At 45.5% G+C, this 20856-nt stretch overlaps 1 protein-coding gene across 3 annotated transcripts in view; it reads right to left on the minus strand.

Moving 5' to 3' along the window:
- Nucleotides 1-11055: 11055 nt before the first annotated feature.
- The window catches only part of ARHGAP6 (Rho GTPase activating protein 6), a 499309-nt gene continuing 489508 nt past the window's right edge, over nucleotides 11056-20856 (minus strand). For all 3 annotated transcript variants that reach the window (XM_048860647.2, XM_048860656.2, XM_048860663.2), the window contains exons 11-13: nucleotides 15286-15548; nucleotides 13887-13967; nucleotides 11056-13157 (exon numbers count right to left, since the gene is read on the minus strand). In XM_048860647.2, coding sequence (XP_048716604.2) covers nucleotides 12430-13157; nucleotides 13887-13967; nucleotides 15286-15548 — 1072 coding nt within the window. In that variant the 3' untranslated portion in view covers nucleotides 11056-12429. The remainder of the gene's footprint in view (nucleotides 13158-13886; nucleotides 13968-15285; nucleotides 15549-20856) is intronic.

Raw genomic sequence — 20856 nt, forward strand, 5'->3', positions numbered from 1 at the left:
CCCTTCCATCCCAGGGTGGGCATAATATACCCCATCACACTCAGATATACAGCCAGTTTGGTGGCCATAGTCCATCAGAAAAACAAAATACAACAGAATTCAGAATTGGGCTAGGAAAGCCCCTCTCCGTGCAAACTACAGTGACCCAGGCAGCTCAGAACTGAGGTGTTCTAGCAGAGCTATAAGGGGAGATGTGCACTAGATCTGCCCTTTCCACAGTACTTTTTGTCCTTCACTTTCCCCAGGTCTTGAATTCAGTCATTACCAAGAAGAGCAAGGTGTTAAGCTGGCTCCCAGTTGCAGCAGCCATGGAATGAATTGCTCTTCTACCAGCCCAGGCAGCAGGAGTCCAACAGTCATTCAGAACCTGGGGCTACCATGTGATGGCTTATGCTACAATCACGACATCAGGCTGACTTTTCCTTTTCCAGTGAAATTCGTTGAAGGGTATGAGAGAGGGTGCCTTGCCTTCACTAGGAGCCTCTGCCTCTACTTCCCTTTCTCTTTTACTTGTCTCAGCTTGCAGTTACTTGTTGAAATGTTACAATGTAAACTTGGTTAGGCCAAGTTTCCCTATGGTCATCAACTACCGTTTTCCCATCTTCTATTTTACCAATGAATTAGTAGCCATACACTGGAGGAGCCAATACTTTTGTAATGGATCCCTCTCTTTCAGGTGCCAATGCAGAGTGGAAGGTAGCCAACAGAGAAACAGATTCACTGTAGCATGGCCTGGATAATAAACTATTTCCCTTCAAAGAATTTTGGCACACCAGGAATTTAATACTTCTCCACAGTGCCTGTAAAAGGGCTGTTTGATGCCAAGCTACAAAACAGTTACCCAACTTTTGTAACTATTGTGCTTCGAAGTGTGTTGCTCGTGTCCATCCCATTCTAGGTGTGTGCGCCCCCTTGAGTGCCGCACCCATGTGCTAATATATCTGGTGCCGTCAGCCCTATGCCCTCTCAGTTCCTTCTTGCTGCCAACTCCAACGAGGGGCAGGATGGCCGGTAATGGGATGGACAGGAGCAACACATCTCGAAGAACAACAGTTACAAAAGGCGGGTAAGCATTTTTTCTTCTTTGAGTGCTTGCACATTTTGATTCCATTCTAGGTGACTCACAAGCAGAATCCTCAGAGGTGGGCTTGGAATTGACCCTCGTGCAGTTTGAAGAACTGCTGTGCCAAAGCCAGCATTGTCTCGAGCTTGCTGGGTCAGCGCATAATGCGATGTGAACATGTGGACAGACAACCAGGTCGCAGCCCGACAGATTTCCTGGATCGGCACCTGCCCCAGAAAGGCTGCCGATGACGCCTGTGCCCTAGTCAAGTGAGCTGTCACTATGGCTGGTGGAGGCACTTTAGCCAGCTCATAGAAGTAGCAAATGCAGACTGAAAAGGAGGACTTGGGGCACCTTAGAGACTAACCAATTTATTTGAGCATGAGCTTTCGTGAGCTACAGCTCACTTCATCAATTTTCTTTTTGCGAATACAGACTAACACGGCTGTTACTCTGAAATGCAGACTGTGATCCAGGATGAAATTCTCGGAGCAGAAACTGGGCGACCTTTCATATCTCCATCGGCCACGCACGTGCGTGTGCGCACACCTAGAATGGAATAGACAGCAGAAAGCACTCGAAGAAGAATATTTAATGTGATGGAATCATTCGCTGTGCTTCTGTATTGCACAACAGGATGAGAGTTAAGGCATTACATGGAAACAAAGTTAGTCTTTAGTTCAGTTATTCTTTAGCTCCCGTTACAAGAATGGCTTCTTGCAGCTTTATTGTAATCTCCTACATAGACCTAGTTTTCTCTACTGGCAGGAAAGTGGGCCAATGGCTACATCATGGAGACAAAGGAGCACGGTGGGAGAGAGACTAGAATCACACATACTGGTACATTTTCCAGAGGACAACAACAAACTACCAATCACACAATAAGCAGTTCTGGAGAGAAGAAAATCAGAAATTTTGGCTTGTCTTCACAAACTCAAGTGCCTAAAATTAGATGCCCACTGTTAGCCTTAGGCACCTAAATAAATATCATGATGCACTTGCAGCCTCTACTGATCTCAATCGAAGCTGGGTTTCTAACATTAAGCACCCAGGGTGACAAATTTGGCTTCCCTCAACTATTGTCAAAGGCAGGGAGCTGTGTCTCCATGACAGGCTCCCCTTTGCTCACAAGAATGTCCAAACTCCACATCCATGGGGTTAGTCTACAGATTAGATGAGACTATATCTGGATGGGAAGAATCAGGAAGCAGCTGTATTCTACAGTTTATGCCCCCTCCAGGACCTGCATATATATGGAAACCCACAAAAGAATTAATGCTTCTCCAAGCAGTATTAGCCTGCAGAGAATCCCTTCCCTGTTTTATACTGCACAGCTATAAGCAAGATCTAAACAGAACCATGCAGCAGTGTGGGAAAAAGCTGTAGGGGATTGTGAAGAGCAGGTTGTCCTTCAGAGGTCCTGGGAGCAGAGTTCTCCTCACATGTCTTTGGAGTCAAGTTCCATGCCCCTTCTGCAGCCTTCTGCTACTTCCAAGAGGAACATTCAGAGGAAATGCTTTGAGGTGACCCTCTGTCCCCATCCTGCAGACTTTGCCACAGGAGGGTATAGTAGGGGTTTAAGAAAGCTCAGAGCCTAGAAAGAAAACATAAAAGAAATCTAAAGTATTAACAAAAGATTTGGCAGATATTGATGCAGTAGTTTTATCAAAGGTTCTAAGGCAGAGCCAACACAGCTATGACTTTGACTTCCTATTGGGAAAGATACAAGAGACTAAAAGATAGAGATTGAGTCAGTACGGGAAAAATGAGATTTTTTTACTTATTTCAGGCTAAAATGGCAGCAACCATATCTGCTTCTCCATTGGGCTTTGCTAGTGCTGGACCCAAGAAACCTCTATGACCCACACTCATTCACCTCTTCATATTGCTCCCTCCCACCACCTTTGATATGCATTATACATTTTAGGTATTAATGTTGAAACATAACAATTGGTTAGATAGTTAAAATTATTCTAGATTTTGCTACAATCCACAAAAGCTCTGAACAATAGACTTCCATGGGGTAGAATCTGCACTTTGATTGAGTTAAATCAGGTGGATAAAAATTGAGTCACTCTAGTTTATTTTTTTTCTAACATTGGAACAAGGCAACATGTTAAAGAAAACCAGTGTTTTAATGTTAGTTTTACTAGCTCCTGTAGGCACTTACGCTTTATAGTCCTATCGCCACACAGTCTGACCACTTGTTTTAAAGTTGTTGAGATGATTTAGTAGTACCTTATCTGTCCATCATGTGAAGGTAGCTCTGCCTCAGATTTTCCTTTTGGTTTGGTAGCTTAGTCCTGCAGCTGAAAATCTCCACCCCTTTCAGGGGTAATTACAGTCCATACTCTTTACCCAGTCTCTTTCTCTGGTTCTCACCCCGCTCCAAACACTTTGGCTAGAGAAACCTAGTCACTTTTACCCCTTTCCTAGTTCCCTTCCAAAGACTCAAAGCAGATCTTTCCCCTTCCCTGATCCCTCTTGGACTGAGAGGAAAGGAATTCTTTCTAGCCCTACCCTTTTCCCAGCAAGCATGTCTGTGAAGCCTACAGCTCCTAACCATCCCTGGGAACTAAAACACCCAGAACACATAGTGTGGGAACAGGATACTGTTGAATCTAGGTCCGCTTTTAAAGGGACCAGCACAACCTTTTACAGCTCTAAACTGGTCTCTGTTCATTTTATTCTGCCCCATCCAGCTGCAGTTAATACACAGAAATGAGTGATCTTGGGCAAGAGTGTTACTTTAAGTCACAAAATTTGTTCTGTTGCGGTTCAAATACAAGACAGCACAAAGCTTTTAGCAAGCAAACAGGCTGGTCTGCCAACGGACTTCTCCTGTCAGCTTTCCACCCTCTCCTTTATTCTTTCTCTCCCCCCGCTCATTACATTCTCCAACAGATAAAAGGAATACACTGGCTTTGTTTAACATTCTTATTTACCAATTTCTATCTATCGTATTCCTTGCTCTCGGGTCTTGAGCCCAGTCCTGGGAGGCTTCCCACAGATCATGTCATCTGGGAGAGATTCCAAGGTTCATGCCCTTGAGAGGAGCTGTGTGTGCACAGCTCCTGCACAACACTCCGGGTGTTCCCTGAATGTTGCCGAGTGCATGAACCTTGTATGAATCCTACACCCCCTCCTTTTTTGTTTATTTGTGCTCGGCCATCTCATGGTAGCCATCAATTTGCTTTTGCAAGCCAATTAACTCCCGGACAGACAAGGTCATAACTCGTGGAGCCTGCCAGGGCGGGTCTCGACAAAGCCTTAACAAAAAGGAAATACATTGCACACAGCAACAGCAAAAAATAAGCTTAAGACGGTAAAGTGTAATTGGCCGGGCCCCAATTAGCCATGCTAGAGTACTGGGAAGAGAGATTCACGTAAGCAGCCAGCATCATCTCATTCCCAATTTCCGCAGGGTGATGACATACTGGAATAAGGCACGTACCTAACAATTCTTCAGCTGCTACAAAATCAGATAAACAAAAGTTGGTAACATTTGCTATTGAAGCCAATCTTTCCCATAGGTTATATGTCATTCAGGCCCGTAACGGAGGAAGCTCTCCCGAGCCAACCCCTACAGGAAATAGCAGGCACAAAAGGCATACAATCAATACAGAATTAGCAGTAATTTGGGCGAGAATTGCCACAAACAAAGTCTCAGGAGTCTCTGGCTGTTGGTTTGCTGCCAGTCTTCGTTGAGCCATGGCGACCGATGCTTTTACTGCTCCCCATGTCACGGGCTGGCTTGGGACGCTACGCCTCCTCTGTTTCCGTCCCGCCATTGTCGACCCAGGAGGCACCGCGTTCTCCTCCAAGGTCAGCTGAAACTCCGGTATGGAGTTCGATAGCCCCTGGTGCCACGCCATGCTGTTTCAGTGCCAGTCGCACACACCGGGCCGGAACCCACAACGGTCCTGCAGGGAGAAACACAGCAGCATATCCCCGACCCCAAGTGATTAAAGGCACCGGGCCCAACCATTGCGGATCGGGCAGCTGACAGTAGTAGACACATGGTCTTTCCACTACCTCGGATTTGTGAAAATGCCGATCCACGGGGGTCTGCTGATCTGTGTTCAGCGTTAAATTATTTAAAGTAAACAAGAGGATATGCATTTGTTGCTGAATGTCTCCTAAGGTTCGGAGACGCAGCTCCCCTTGTTTTAATTGTTTGTCAAGCAAGGTTTTTAGCGTGCGATTTGTACGTTCAACAATGACTTGGCCCGTGGAATTATAAGGGATCCCATGTTTGAGACGGATGTCCCATTGGGCACAAAAGGTGGAGAGGGCTGTGGAGCAATAGGCTGGGGCATTATCCATTTTTATCTGGCTCAGGCGACCCATAATAGCAAAACAGGCTAGCAAATGGTGAATAACTTTGGGAGTGGTCCCCACGCTGTGGGGTCGCCCAGAAGAATCCCGAATAGGTATCAATGGAAACATGTAAAAACGAATAGGGGCGGAATTGTGGCACGTGAGTGACATCCATTTGCCACAGCTGATTTGCTGCTGTGCCTCTGGGGTTAACGGCATAAGAAAAGGTAGGGACAGCAGCGGCACAGTGGGGGCAGGAACGAACAATAGAACGTGCATGATCAGCAGGAATGTGAAACTGTCGGGCCAAAACAGAGGCAGACTGATGAAAAAAGGCATGGCTTTCAATGGGGTCAGAAAAAAGGGAATTTACCTGATCACATAACGCGTGATCAGCACGCGCATTGCCTTCAGTGAGTAGCCCAGGCAGAGGGCTATGACTGCGAATATGAGCAACAAAATAAGGGAAATTACGAGTGGTGAGGAGATACTGTAAGGACAAAAACAGGCGAAGAAGGTCCGCATCGACCTGAGGGGTGATGAGGGCAAGGGGTAAATGATCAATTATCTGATAAACATAATGCGTGTCCACGATCAAATTAAAGGGACAATCAGCAAAAAATTGAAAGGCCAAAATAACAGCAGCTAGTTCCAAAGACTAGTGAAGCTCTCCAAGCGCAGTGCATGCAAATGTTGTTGTAGAAGTGAATGAAGCGCTTTCAGCTTTTCTAGGGGGAGGGGCCACTGGTCAATCCATACGGGCTCTAAGAATTGCCATACCAATGGTAATGCGGATGGCAAGGTGGGTGAGGGAGGATTTTGGGCCATTATATATTAATATCGAGGGTGGTGTCCAGCTTTACAAGTAAGTCATGGCCCCAAATATTGAGGTGGACAGGGAGTACAAAAGGGCGGATTGTAGCAAGGGCACGGCCTCCTGGTTTAGAGACCGTGACCCAAGACAAACTTTGGCGCCCGGGTTTGCTACCCCCGATCCCCCACAACTCTTTAGAAGGAACTGTTGGCCAACCGACCGGCCACTCCGAATCACGAATCACCGTAACGTCAGCTCCAGTGTTCACCAACCCTGTAAAAGGAACATTATTTTAGAGAAGTGTTTACTGAGGTTTCGAGGGGCGGACCGACATTGTTAGAGCAACAAGCGGAGAGGACGTGTTGTGAGACGGCAACTGAGACAGTGTTGATCCAAAGCCGCCTCTGCCCTGGGCTTGATCCTCTGCGGCTGGCACCTGATAGGGGACTAAAATCAATTGTGCAATTGACCGTCTACGCGGGAGCGACTGCGGAAGATGGGTCCACAGCTGAACCTTAATAACGCCGGTGTAATCGGCGTCAATGACCCCTGGGATGACAAAAAAACCCTGTTTCCCAGCGTGTGAGCAAGGGAGAACCAGACCCACAAATCCGGCAGGGAGAGGTCCCATCACCTGTGTAGGTATGGTGCAAACCTCCCCCGGCAACTGAAAATCAGTGTCCTCCTGCATAATCAAATCAAGCCCTGCACTTCCGGCAGTTGCCGCCCTCATGGAATCTATGGATTTTAAGGCAGAGGAACAGTTGTCTAAGTGGGAAACACCCCCGTTTGGCCCTGGGTTCGGGGGAGACCCGTCGTGCGGTTTCCCGACCCGCTACGACACTGATTAGCCCAGTGATAGCCCTTCCGACACTTGGGGCACTTCTTTGAGGGGCGGGCGGGCGCCGTCGATGAGTGGCACTCCCGCTGAAAGTGACCCTCCTTACCACAGGAGTAATAACACTTCCCCTCCTTCCCGCTTTTCCGCAGGGCGGTGGCCAGAACCCCAGCTTTATGTGCTTGGGTGCCGATGTTTTGGCATGCCCGCAGCATGTCCGACAGCTCTAGAACACCAGCGGCTTGTGCCGCCTGGAGAGCACGGCAGCAATCCTCGTTCGCATTTTCAACCGCCATTTTTAACAGGATCTCCTGAGCTGCCGCAGGGTTATCCACCTGTCGAAGAATAGCCTCCTGCAATCTGTTGGTAAAATCCATAAAGGACTCTGATGCACCCTGACGAATACTGGCAAAGCTTTTGGTAGGCTTGCCTGAATCCGGGACCTTCCGGAAAGCATGCTGGGCGCAGGTGGAAATAATGGGGAAGACGGCCTGAGAGAGTTGAGACTGCATCTGAATGGTAGCAAACTGGCCCTCCCCTGCCAAGTGCTCATAAATGATACCTTGCTCTCTATATATGGGCTTGGCGTTCCGCCATCTGCCGATACTCACTAAGCCAAATAACATACTGACTGGGCGTCAGCATCATGCGGAACAGCGTCTTCCAATCTTCAGGGATCAGAGTGTACCCAGTACCTAGCCCTTCAGTGAGACCACGTACATACGTGCTAGTGAGGCTGAACTCGCGAATCGCTTTCTTTACCTCTCTGATCACCGAGTAAGGCAAACTGATCCAGTTTGCAAGCTGGTTGCCCTGGCCATCATCCTGCCAGGTCACCGGACAAACTGAGACCAGATCTGCCATCTCCTGTGCTGTAATATCGGAGCGAGTCTTCGCTGCGTGAACCATTTGTTGCACCAGCGAAAGCCCCTGAGCAGACGTGGACGAACCCCCAGGGGGCCCCGGAGCATGGGGCCCCACGAGGGGATGGCGATCACACACCGGCTCCGGTGGGGAAGGCAAGGGAGGCGGTGGTAATAGAGGCACTGGGGGCGAAGCAGGGGGAGGGATGGTTGCAGGAGCGGACGGGGGTGGCGGGATCGGCAGCCCCTCTGTTGGCGCGGGAGAGGGCCTTTCCGAGGCGACACGCTGTGTCGCATCGCCAGGAGGGGGGATGGCTGCAGGAGCGGACGGGAGTGGCGAGAGCACCAGCCCCACGAGGGAGGGCCTGTCCGAGGCGACACGCTGTATGTAAAGCCTGCACGGGCGCCTGAGGCTCTTTGTGCAATGTCTGGCCCAACCGCTCCCAGTCCGCTAGCTTAAGGGTTCCGGCTTCAGGGTACCACGGGCATTGGGCACTCACCTCCTGTAGCAGGAGAGTGAGTTCTCGAGTGGGGCAATCATGCTGAGCCTTACGCAGCAAATACTGTAGCTCATTGCGGTGTTGCACTTGCAAAGCAGAGAGGGAGCTTCCCATACTTACCACAATGAAAAATACTCACCGGGATCCGCGAAGCGGATGAGTGACGCGTCTGAAACCCTTGCCGGGCGAGGTGAGTGCTGAGGGCCCCACGTTTGGGCGCCAGTTGTTGCGGTTCAAATACAAGACAGCACAAGGCTTTAAGCAAGCAAACAGGCTGGTCTGCCAACGGACTGGTCCTGTCAGCTTTCCACCCTCTCCTTTAGTCTTTCTCTCCCCCCGGGCATTACATTCTCCAACAGATAAAAGGAATACACTGGCTTTGTTTAACATTCTTATTTACCAATTTCTATCTACCGCATTCCTTGCTCTCGGGCCTTGAGCCCAGTCCTGGGAGGCTTCCCACGGTTCTTGTCATCTGGGCGAGATTCCAAGGTTCATGCCCTTGAGAGGAGCCGTGTGTGCACTGCTCCTACACAACACTCCGGGTGCGCCCTGAATGTTGCCAAGTGCATGAACCTTGTATGAATCCTACATTGTTCTATATTTATTTTCTGCCAAACAACGGAGTACTGAACTATATGACACCAAGGATGTCTTCCAGATTTGGTTTGTGTTGCCATCAATTTGCATCAATTCCAAACACACACATGCAGTCTGTGTGTGTGTGTATGTAAATAAATATATATTTACACACACACACAAGATGCAAAAGAAAAAATATTTCATGTGCTTGAATAACCACTGAACATCTTTCTCTGAAAAATTGTGTAAATGTATCCGCTTCTGTATTTGGAAAGGGATTCAAAATGGAGGACTGGATTTCTATAACACAAGTCCCTCTCACAGGATAGATGATGCTATTATTGGACCTGAGCTGAGGTTTCATCTATAGAATACAGCTGACAGCAGTAAAGTGTGGGGTGGCTTTGGGCTATCTAGAATTCTTGAATTGGCTGGTTGAAGCCATTTTCCTATTGTGTCTCTGCACCATATGTAGTCTCTTTTCATATTTCATTCTCTTTCCTATTATTTTTGGTTTACTTCTGCTCACAGTTCACATTTAACAACAAGCACGTGCCCTATAGCTGCACCCAGTCTATTAGCAGGAATCTGTCTCTATGACCACCCGCTCACAGTTGCAATGCAGTTCGACAGATTGATGTTGTTTCAGAAGGTCTGGTTACTGGAAACTCAGATTTTTTATTTAAATGTAGTGTTCGTGAGAGGAGACAGCCCGCCTGACAGCATCAGGGATTGCAGTCTTTTAGGTATCTCCAATGGATCAAATCTTGCTCACCTTTACTCTGGTAGGTATTCCTATTAATTTCATTGGGAATATGCACCTGAGTAAAGGCAGGCACTTTGAAAACGATTAATAAAAAGTGCTATACAAGAGCTAGGTATTATTAGGATCAACAGTACAGGCATAGCCCCACACTACCTACATGTCTTAACCCTGACCAGAATGGTTGCCCCTTTACAAGAGAGAAGACTGTTCATTGCTAAAGGTGAAGGTGGCTTCTCTGGGTCTGTTCACACACTATCAACCCTTTTCCCAAAGAGCACCAACCCACCCATCAGATGATAACTTTGAGTTGCTAATGACCTGGGCTGGAGTCAAACTACTGACTCAGAAGTGAGTATTACAGACACACTGGCGGCCTCGCTCCCTCACACATTCATGGTTTTGTGCCGTGTGTACACTAGTTGAGCACCTGCTGAAATACAAGATTCTAGAACCGAAAAAAAAAAATCATGGTTATCTTTTGCAATTTCAGCATCACAGGGTGTGCTTTGATTGGTCACTTAGTTTTACATACGTGAGTAAGAAAAAGCCCAAACTCAAGACCCAGTGAAGACAATGGATGTTTTCCCATTGACTTGACTTAGACCGGGAGTGAACCTCCCTTTATATTAATGCCTCAAAGCTTTCAAACTTGGGTGCCTAAAGTTAGTACCTTAAAACCACAGTTAGACCTGATCAACATTAGAAAAGTTGCTCTGCTTTAATTAAATCTTTTTAAATTGATCTTGTTATAATTATATAAACCTCATATACGGATGTACTTGAACCAGCTTAAACCTTGCATAAATCCATTTAGTTACACTGAGTTAAGCCAGAGTTATGTGTCGGATTTAGGAGTCTAAAGGTATGTCTACATAGCAAAGAAAAACCCATGGCTGGCCCATGCTGGCCGACTCAGGCTCACAGAGCTTGGGCAGTGGGGGTGTTTCGCAGCTGTATAGACTTCTGGACTTGGGCTGGAGCCCGAGCTCTAGGATGTTCTCACTTCACAGGATCCTAGAGCTCAAGCTCCAGCCTAAGCCCAGAAGTCTTAGCAATGAAACAGTCCCACAGCCCGGGCACTGTGAGCCTGAGTCGGGCAGCATGGGCCAGCCACAGAGTCTATTGGCTGTGAAGGCATACAGGAACCAAGTCCTATTGATTTTCAATGAGACTAAGTCACTTTTGAAAATGCTTCGAAGTAACTTAGGTGCTTTTGAAATTTTTACCCAATAATGATAATAAAAATCACTGACATTTGTGGGGTTTTATTATAACCATTATTACAACAAAAGAGCAAAAAATACTGCAATGCTTTTGTTTAGCTTTTTATTCCATCGTTATGGCACAAGATAGAACTTCAAGACAACATCATTGAATAAGTCTTCAGCTTCATTAAAATTAAGACTAACATGTTTTATAAAAATCTTTTTATATGATACATTTTCCCTTATGTGAAAAAAAAAAAATCCTCTTAAAATACTGAAGTACATTGCCACCTGCTGGTCATAAACATTTTTGCAGTTTAATAACACCAGAACTTGCCTAACAGCGACATTTACCAATGTAACATATAGTTAGTTATTGAAGAAAAAAAACATTTCCCCAAATTTTGGCACAATATTTATACACAAAGCTGTGAACTTCTCCAAATGTCATACTCATTTCTAAAACACTGCATGTGACTCCTTTATGAAAATACATTTAAATGCTTATTTCGATTGCTTTGTTTTTTTGTTGTTTAAAAGGAAAAGCCATATTTCTTTCTATTACATGCCTTATTTCATTTTTTTTAAAATTTTGGATTCCAGTTCATTGTTTTAAAATATATAAAATCATACACCTATAAATATATATTATATATTATATACTGTATATATAAGATTGTAGTTGATCTAGAATGGGAGGGTGAATTTTTGCACTAAGTCTGTTAGTTTGGTTTAGGCACAACCTTACTCTTGATTGATTAGCTGAACTGCTTCTGAACAGAATCTAAAAAAATATTCTTTTATAACATTGTATCAAATTTTAATTTTGTTCACAAACTTACATTTATAAGAAAAAAATATTTGGTAAATAATGTCCCCCCTAGCTTACTACTACCCTTATCAAATATATGGCTTTTCATGTTTCATTCTATTTTAGTGTTTTTTATAGGCAGTGAACAGAAGGACAATTCCCCCCATTAACAAGTTGTTTAAAAGCACAGAAACCAGCTTGTGCACTTTCTATAGAATTCCAACGCATATTATGGTAACATAAGTAAGTGCAGTGATTTGTTTTAAAAAAAGTCAGTCCTGATTGATTGTCATCTGTTTACGAAAACATACTATATGATTATCATACATAACCCAGACTATACAATCATCAAAACTGCAGACATATAAATACACCTTAGCAACACCATAGCAATAGTTTTATCTTACACACGGTTTGTGCATGCAGAGTTGTTACACTGAAATGTTCATCTCATTTTTCTCTCTCAAAAGCTTGCTATGAAACAGGAACATACTGTATTTATAAATGGACTGCTTGACAGTGCTATTAAAGATTTAAAGTGAACAAAGTTTTCTAAAAAATTAAATGAAATGTACTTGGTATAAAACAAAAAGTTTTCTAACGTCACTAGTCTTTCCCTATTCAAGAGACACGTAGGCTTGGGTGGCAGTTCTCAGTAAGAGTCTGATCATACAAGGGTTTCAGGGAGAGCATCTGGGTTATCAGCTGATAAAAGCTCCCAAATTTGCCACCGCTCTCTTTGCCAATCGTGCCAGTCTGGCTCCGATACATTTTTATTGTTCTGATTATTGGCTGGAGTGGAATAGGTTTTACCCATTTTGTTCGGCAAGGGCTGCCACTGCTGACTGGAGGTGGATTGATCAGTTGATTCAGCCGCTGGTCCTCCTGCTGCTACGGTCCCCAAACTTTTTTCTGGTCTTTGAAGTCTCCACAATGAATGCACTGTTGAAGAGACAGCTGGCCGCTGGGACAATGCAGAACTTTGGTTTTTTGGGCCAGGATAAGGGGGTGGTGGCCTCTCTTTTCTGTTTATATCTTCTTGTCTCAGGTACGAAGGTTTAGCTGTTCTTGGCAAACAACCCACATTTGAGTCATGCTCTGTAAGGTCCTCTGCGCTACTAAAAGTCAAATGCTGCTCAGCCCTTGAATTGGACTGGTCTGAACTCCTCCTGCCACCCTCAATTTGTGGCGTACTGCAAACACGAGAAACTGGGGGATGAGGCCTACATTCAGGAATGGCAGCAGTAGTCTGACTCCTTCTGATTATTTGCTTCCCGTTGTCCAATTCTGTCGCACTACCCTGCCACCGAGGCCAATTCAATGATAGGTTCCCTTGGGAAAGAGAGCACCGTCCTGGTCGTAATGAGCTGCTTTCATAAATGTTTCCATATGAACCTGAGGACCAGAATAAGGCAGAGAACATCAATATGACACACTGACATTTTACAAGTCACCACTGACTTGTTGCACTATATTGGCAAGGTCGATGTTGGACCTGTATTATCTGAACTGTACCTGTTGTATAAAGCTGGTGACTTTAACACTTAGCACTGACATAATGCCATATAACTTCAAAGTGCTTTAAAAGCATGAATTATACAACATTCCTGTGAGGTAAGTAGGTGCAGATTGAAGAAAAACTGAGGACCGGGAGTTAAGTGATTTGCCCAGGGTATACAGGGAGTTAGTGGAGTCAGGAGTAGAATTCAGGTCCCCTGCCTCCAAGGGCTGTGCTTAAGCCCCTAGCACACACTGCCTTTCAATTCTATTGTTCTGCTTTAAAGGAGATGAATTTCTATTACCTTATCTTGTGGCTCACTTTTAAATGCTGCCATATTTGTATAATTGTTGTGCCTCTCTTTACCTGATATATTTGTAAAATAATGAAGTAAAAAAACAAAATGGGAAGCGGAGGAATTGTTAAAAAAACCCTGAAGATGTGTCTAGAATGAAGATTCACCATTTAAAAATAAACAAATGAAAACCGTTGATCTTATAAACATGCATGCACATGTTTAATTTTATGCACCATGAATAGTCCTATTGCCTTCAGTTCATAGTGCATATCAAAGTGCTTAAGCCTTTGTCAGACTGGGGCTAAAAAGTATCAAAGAAAGGTCACACCTGTCATTCCTGGATCTTTGGAGCCACATTTCAGTGTTGAATGCCAGGTGCCCCAGATATTGAAATGATCCTCTGGAACATCTACAGAAGAAGTAAAAGAACATGAAATGATCCCTTATAAGCACTGAATGGAAACACATGAATGGAACAATAAATAAATTAAAGGTAAAACTTTATCCAGCAGCACAAGATGAGAGAGCAAACATAGTGATAAGGTGGATTTCCTGTACACCAGAGACAAAGAGCCAAATCTTGTTCTGAATCATGTAGGCTCAAATCTTTCAATGAGCTCCCTATGGAGAAGACCCAGGAGCTTTCACTCTCGGATTGGGGCCTTCCTTAAGCGTGTAACAAAGCCCTCTCAGCAGCCAGGAGTTGGGGAGGCCTCAAGATGCAGACAGATGCCTAGTGAAATTTTTAAAAAGTACCTAAATGATTTAGGGGCATCAAACTCCCATTGATTTCAATGGGAGCTAGGCACCTAACCTGTTTAGGTGCATTTTGAAAATTCATCCGGCCACCTGTCTGCATTTTTAGGCGTCTAAAGACCTTTGAAAGTCATGCCCCAGATCGCTATATTTCCTCAATTTACCCATTAAGTACTCTGCAATTTTGATGTGAAGAGTCTTCTGGAGTGCTGGCAGCATACCACTATTGTAGCATGAACTGTAGACCTTCACAGAAATAATCAAGCAAATGGAATTTATAACTTGAAAGTATTTAATCATTACAGCTGAGGGCACCATTTGGTTACACAAACAAGCAGTAGGGCAAGGCCTGCACTGTAACAAAGTGTGGGGAATACCCCTGGGAAGATGGGAAGGACAGCGGCAGTGCAAGGTTCCCCCACGTTGTTCTGCTAGCATGGCAGGATTGAAGAGTGATGTGTGATGTGTTTTACTTTCCTAAATGGTGGCTTCAGCTTTCAAGAGTTTGGGAAATGCAATACTCTAATGAGCACAAATGCAGCATAATGGTAGGGGCCAGCCAGCAGAGCTCACAACATGGGTTGAGGAGCAGAGCCTTATGGCTCAACCTGGAAGGGAAGATGCCAGCTGTTCATTATAAGAGCACTCTATTGCTCCATTATATTAATCTTGAGGCATAGCACTCTTTACCATTCCAGCCGCACAAGTGCCATGCTCTCACATATCTAAAAGGCCAAGCAACAGTGAATCCTCCATTATGTGGAGGGGAGGGATCCACAGGATCCTATATGGACCTATTTTTTATCACAGCTCAAGTACAGTGCGGAAAATCACACTGCTGGATAAGTAGGTCTGAAGAGGAGGAAGCGATTCTGCCACAAGGGGGAGAAACAATAAACAACACGTCCTTATAAACAGCATGTGAAACAGCATTCAGTGAGAAAAATAAACATGTACTGGTCCTACTTTACCTTTCCCAGCCCATGATCCAGGCAAATGCTCTCTTGATTTAGACTGCAAATGGCCAACCAACATGTACTGTTCGGGCACCTTGTATAGCTTATCTGAACTGAGGGCAACATCTTCTTGCATTGCCATCAGCGACCGTTCAGACAATACCGGTGAGTTGTTGTCATAAGGGGAGACATCTCCGCTTGAGGCTTTGTTGGAGTCCGTGGAAGAATGTCTCCCTTCCATAGAGTAGGAACCTTCTGATCGCAGCATCTCAGGGCTTCTGACAGAATTTGATAAACAAACATTTGTTAATGTGCAGGGCTCTGAGTCCATTAGATAAAGCTGCATTTTGACAACATCAAGAAATGACGTGATCACAGCTGCTGAAATGAAAACACTTTACAAGCAATATGGAGGAGACTTTTCCACAAATTTAGGGGATTAAAACTTGCCACAAAATGGCCAGCAGAGGTCAATAAACTTCAATGGATGTTGCAATTTAAAATAAAAACAAAAAACTGTACAGCTCACCACTGGAAAAGAAACACACTGAATAGATTCCTTATGTTACCTTGACCGCTTTGCCTGTAGTGCAGTGAATTTTGAGGGTGACTGATCTGTTCGATATTAGGCAATATGTCACAATCCCCCGACCCCTACCACTCTTAAGAGAAACAAAGAGCTATGTCTTGGGTGATCTCTCTCATGGCATGAGAAGGATTCCATTCTAAACAAATTAAGAGAAAAATAACCTACGCAGAAACACACATGACAACTAGCTCTTCTGATAATTTTTAAAGTTTCTTTCACCATTTTATCTTTATATCATATTGATACATCTTGTAATTTAATTTTGAGAAAAAGGTAAAAAAGCACAGCTCAGACTCTCAGATAAACACCAATTTTACAAACATCTTGGGGACACTGGAACCCCAATTTTATGAAGGTTTTCAGTGTTATGATTTTTATTTGTGCTGTAGTAGTACCTGTGGGTCCCAATCAATATCAGTTACCCAACGGGTTAGGTACCACGCAAATATTTACCAAGTGGCAATCCTTTCCTCAAAATGAATTTTGAATTTGAGATTTTGAGAGTAATTTAGAAAATCAGGATTTAGATGGACAGAAGGGTGACCAGATAGCAAGTGTGAAAAATCGGGACAAGGTAAGGGGTAACAGGTGCCTACATAAGACAAAGTCCCAAATATCGGGACTGTCCCCATAAAATTGGGACATCTGGTCACCCTAATGTACACAGGGGAGAGCCCCTGAAGCCTCAGAGAAAACTCCAAGATGACCTTGTATACATTTTTGCCTACATACCCTATTTTTTGTAGTTCCCTTTCCTAATTTTTATTACCAGTTACATTTACCTGAAAACTAGATCTTTATTCTTTAAAAGCTCATCTCTTGCTGTCTAGGGTTCTCTGTGTTACCCAAAATTGGGCCAGCTAGTAAGCTTAGGGAGGACTAATGACCCACCAGAGTCTGGCAGAAAGCAGCACGTTTATTATACTGATAGCTAAGCTCAAAAGAAGGTGGTGGGGCAGGGGAGGGTGTCACACTCACACTCGCATACTCACGCTCCCAGGACAGGCGCAGCACTGGAGATGTCAGGATCCTTCAAGGTAAGTGTCCCACAGCGCAGCGATGGATGGTGCGATGAAGGTAAGGCTTCCCGAGGCAGGATGGAATGCAATGCAGTGAGCCACTGGCCAGGCAATCCGGGCGAAGGGCCTTCATGGGAGGTACAAGCTTGTGAGTGCACTCCTGAGCACATGGCCCCTTCCCCTTTTAAGGACCTGCTCCTCATGGCCTGCGACTAGAGATGACTTGGCCGCATCTGGTTGGTCACACTCCACCTCGGACAATGTCCATGCATTGGGTGTGTGAGCGCTGCCTAATCAGAGTGTCAGACACCTTGTCTACCTGGGAGCTCTTCTGATCTTCCAGCTGTTCAACCAGCCCATTCATCCCACAAGCATTCCAGGGGGGAGGGGGAGGAGGAAAGCCACTTCACAGGTATTCAAAGAGGGAGAGGAGAGGAGTGTAACAGACCTTTTGAGCATACAGGTTATACATAGCATAGTCATACAAAGCATACAGATCACTGCTGCTCCTACAACACTCCGCCCCTTGAACTATGAACATTACAGTAGTTGTTGTTGTAGGTCACAGGTGATCTGTTGCAAACAAACCAAACAATCATAACCGGGTGAATATAACTAAAACCATTACAATTGACTAAACACCAGATATAACAAACACAAATGCAAACAATCACAATCATCATAATTGGGAATACAATAAAACCGTGACCATTACAATAATTGGGTACATTGACAAACAAAATGAGGCCCAAGTTTGATGCTGCAATAGCCATCAAACAATAAAAGTTAACCCTAACCCTTAAATACACACAACAAATAAGATTTGTAGGATTACCACAGTTGTCATGCAAGGTTAAAATGATTTGGAAGATACATAACAACAGAGAACTTGGTGAAATTGCTGATACTTAAACTAACATTTAGTTGCAATACAAGAAAATGTAACTAACAATACACATGTATCAATAACAAAAATCAACAACAAAATGATTATTAGAGAACCTAACAAAAAATAAACCTGATGCATTGGGGACCAAAGTCTTTTGGCCTGGGGTGGATGTGATTGATAATTTGGTTGGAGATAGGGGAAGTAGAGAAAGGAAAAGGCATTTACTCTGTCTAGTGTAGTATCCCCTCTCTCTGGACCCAGTGCTAGCACAGGACACCCACCAGAGGCAGACACAGAACATGCAACACAGACTTTATCGCGACACTATAACCATGGTATTTCTATAACTCTTTAGCTGGTACCAGCTCTGCTGATGTTCCGGTTCGGAGGCTGAAAGATAGAAGCTTAGAAACAAATTAGCTGAGCGCTCCCACCACAGCAGACCGTACTTGTTCGAGTTGTCTGCGGTGTCTGGGGTCCGGCCATCTGGAGTCCAGATCCGGGGATCCGGATCATACCACATATCCCCGTCCCAATCATCAAATTGTCCTGCACCCCCCTGGGCTTTCACCCCAATGGCAGCAACCCGGGCTGAATAAGCCCCCTGGACCCTGTTCTCCTGGGCAGACCCCTTCAAGACCACATCCTTCAGGAGAGAACTGCCTGGCTCGGAGCAGCATTCTCTACTTCCACAGTCAGAACCTGCGCCTTCCACATATCCTGTTTCTTCTCCATCTCATGAATTGTACTCCCAGGTGGAACCGCCCCTGGCATCCAGGGGTCTACCCCTTTCTTCTGGAGCCATTCTAACAACACCCTGGCGCCGCTCCCCGAGGTGGGGGTGTCTTCCTACTCAGGCTGCTTCGCCTTTTTCTTCCCTTTGCCCCACAGTGGCATACTTCGCAGTGGCATCCTTTTCTCCCTGCAGTGGGTTGCTAGCCTACCACTTTTTCATGGAGGCTCAAGCTGGACCCACTCAAGAGACTACTGGAGAACACCAGGGGACCCCTACAAGCAGCCTGAGTGAGACGACCCGCCCCCCTTGGGGAGAGGCACCACTGCCCAGGTTGTTAGAATGGCTCCAGAAGAAAGGGGCAGACCCCTGGATGCCGGGGTGGTTCCACCTGGGAGTACAATTCACGAGCTGGAAAAGGAACAGGATATGTGGAAGGCGCAGGCTCAGACTGCTAGCGCCCAGGTGTCTTCCCTCTCTGTAGCCGCAGTAGAGGTGGCGGCAGCAGAGGAGGAGCGGGAGAATGCTGCTCTGAGCCAGGCAGTTACCCGCCTGAAGGATCTGGTCCTGGAGGGGTCCGCCCAGGAGAACAGAGTCCGGAGGGCTTATTCAGCCCGGGTCGCTGCCGTTGGGGTGAAAACCCAGGGGGATGCGGGACCATATGATGATTAGGATGGGGATATCTGATATGATCCGGATTCCCTGGATCTGGACCCCAGACACTGTGTTTCAGTAGTCTGGAGGATGGTCCAAAACTATGGGCCTGCGCCTGCAGGGGGCACGGCCAGGGCAGGTGCAAGGATGTTTCGTGCCCTAGGAGAAACTTCCACCTTGCACCCCCGGGAGCCCTGCTGCAGCTCCCCGCCCCAGCTTACCTTTGCTCCTCCTCCTCCCCGAGCACATCACCGCCGCTCCACTTCTCCAGCCTCCGAACTGGAACATCAGGAGAGCTGGTACCAGCTAAAGAGTTATAGAAATACCATGGTCATAGTGTCGAGATAAAGTCTGTGTTCAGTGTTCTGTGTTGCATGTTCTGTGTCTGTCTCTGGTGGGTGTCCTGTGCTAACATTGGGTCCAGAGAGAGAGGGGATACTACACTAGACAGGGTAAATGCCTTTTCCTCTCTCTAATTCCCCCATTTTCAACAAAATTATCAATCACATCCACCCCTGTCCAAAAGACTTTGGTCCCCAATGCATCAGGTTTATTTTTTGTTAGGCTCTCTAATAATCATTTTGTTGTTGATTTTTGTTATTGGTTCATTTGTATTGTTAGTTACATTTTCTTGTATTGTTAACTCCACACTTTCCTCTATGCACCATGGTTCTACTTCCCCAATCCCTGAAGAGTAGTTCATGGGCCCCCATAACCTGTAAGACCTTGGCCCATGGTTGTAGGGCCCTGTCTTTCAGGTCTTGGATTTGTTCCCTCCCGTCCAGAGACCTCGAGAACAACTGTTAGTAATTGGGGATTCTGCAACATTTTAGCAACTAAATGTTCGTTTAAGTATCAACAATTTCACCAAGTTCTCTGTTATTATGCATCTTCCAAATCATTTTAACCTTGCATGACAACTGTGGTAATCCTACAAATCTTATTTGTTGTGTGTATTTAAGGTTTAGGGTTAACTTTTATTGTTTGATGGCTATTGCAGCATCAAACTTGGGCCTCATTTTGTTTGTCAATGTACCCAATTATTGTAATGGTCATGGTTTTATTGTATTCCCAATTATGATGATTGTGATTGTTTGCATTTGTGTTTGTTATATCTGGTGTTTAGTCAATTGTAATGGTTTTAGTTATATTCACCCGGTTATGATTGTTTGGTTTGTTTGCAACAGATCACCTGTGACCTACAACAACTACTACTACTGTAATGATCATAGTTCAAGGGGTGGAGTGTTGTAGGAGCAGCAGTGATCTGTATGCTTTGTATGACTATGCTATGTATAACCTGTATGCTCAAAAGGTCTGTTACACTCCTCTCCTCTCCCTCTTTGAATACCTGTGAAGTGGCTTTCCTCCTCCCCCTCCCTCCTGGAATGCTTGTGGGATGAATGGGCTGGTTGAACAGCTGGAAGATCAGAAGAGCTCCCAGGTAGACAAGGTGTCTGACACTCTGATTAGGCAGCGCTCACACACCCAATGCATGGACATTGTCCGAGGTGGAGTGTGACCAACCAGATGCGGCCAAGTCATCTCTAGTCGCAGGCCATGAGGAGCAGGTCCTTAAAAGGGGAAGGGGCCATGTGCTCAGGAGTGCACTCACAAGCTTGTACCTCCCATGAAGGCCCTTCGCCCGGATTGCCTGGCCAGTGGCTCACTGCATTGCATTCCATCCTGCCTCGGGAAGCCT

Source organism: Caretta caretta, chromosome 1 (assembly GCF_965140235.1).
Source record: "Caretta caretta isolate rCarCar2 chromosome 1, rCarCar1.hap1, whole genome shotgun sequence".
Taxonomy (NCBI): domain Eukaryota; kingdom Metazoa; phylum Chordata; order Testudines; family Cheloniidae; genus Caretta; species Caretta caretta.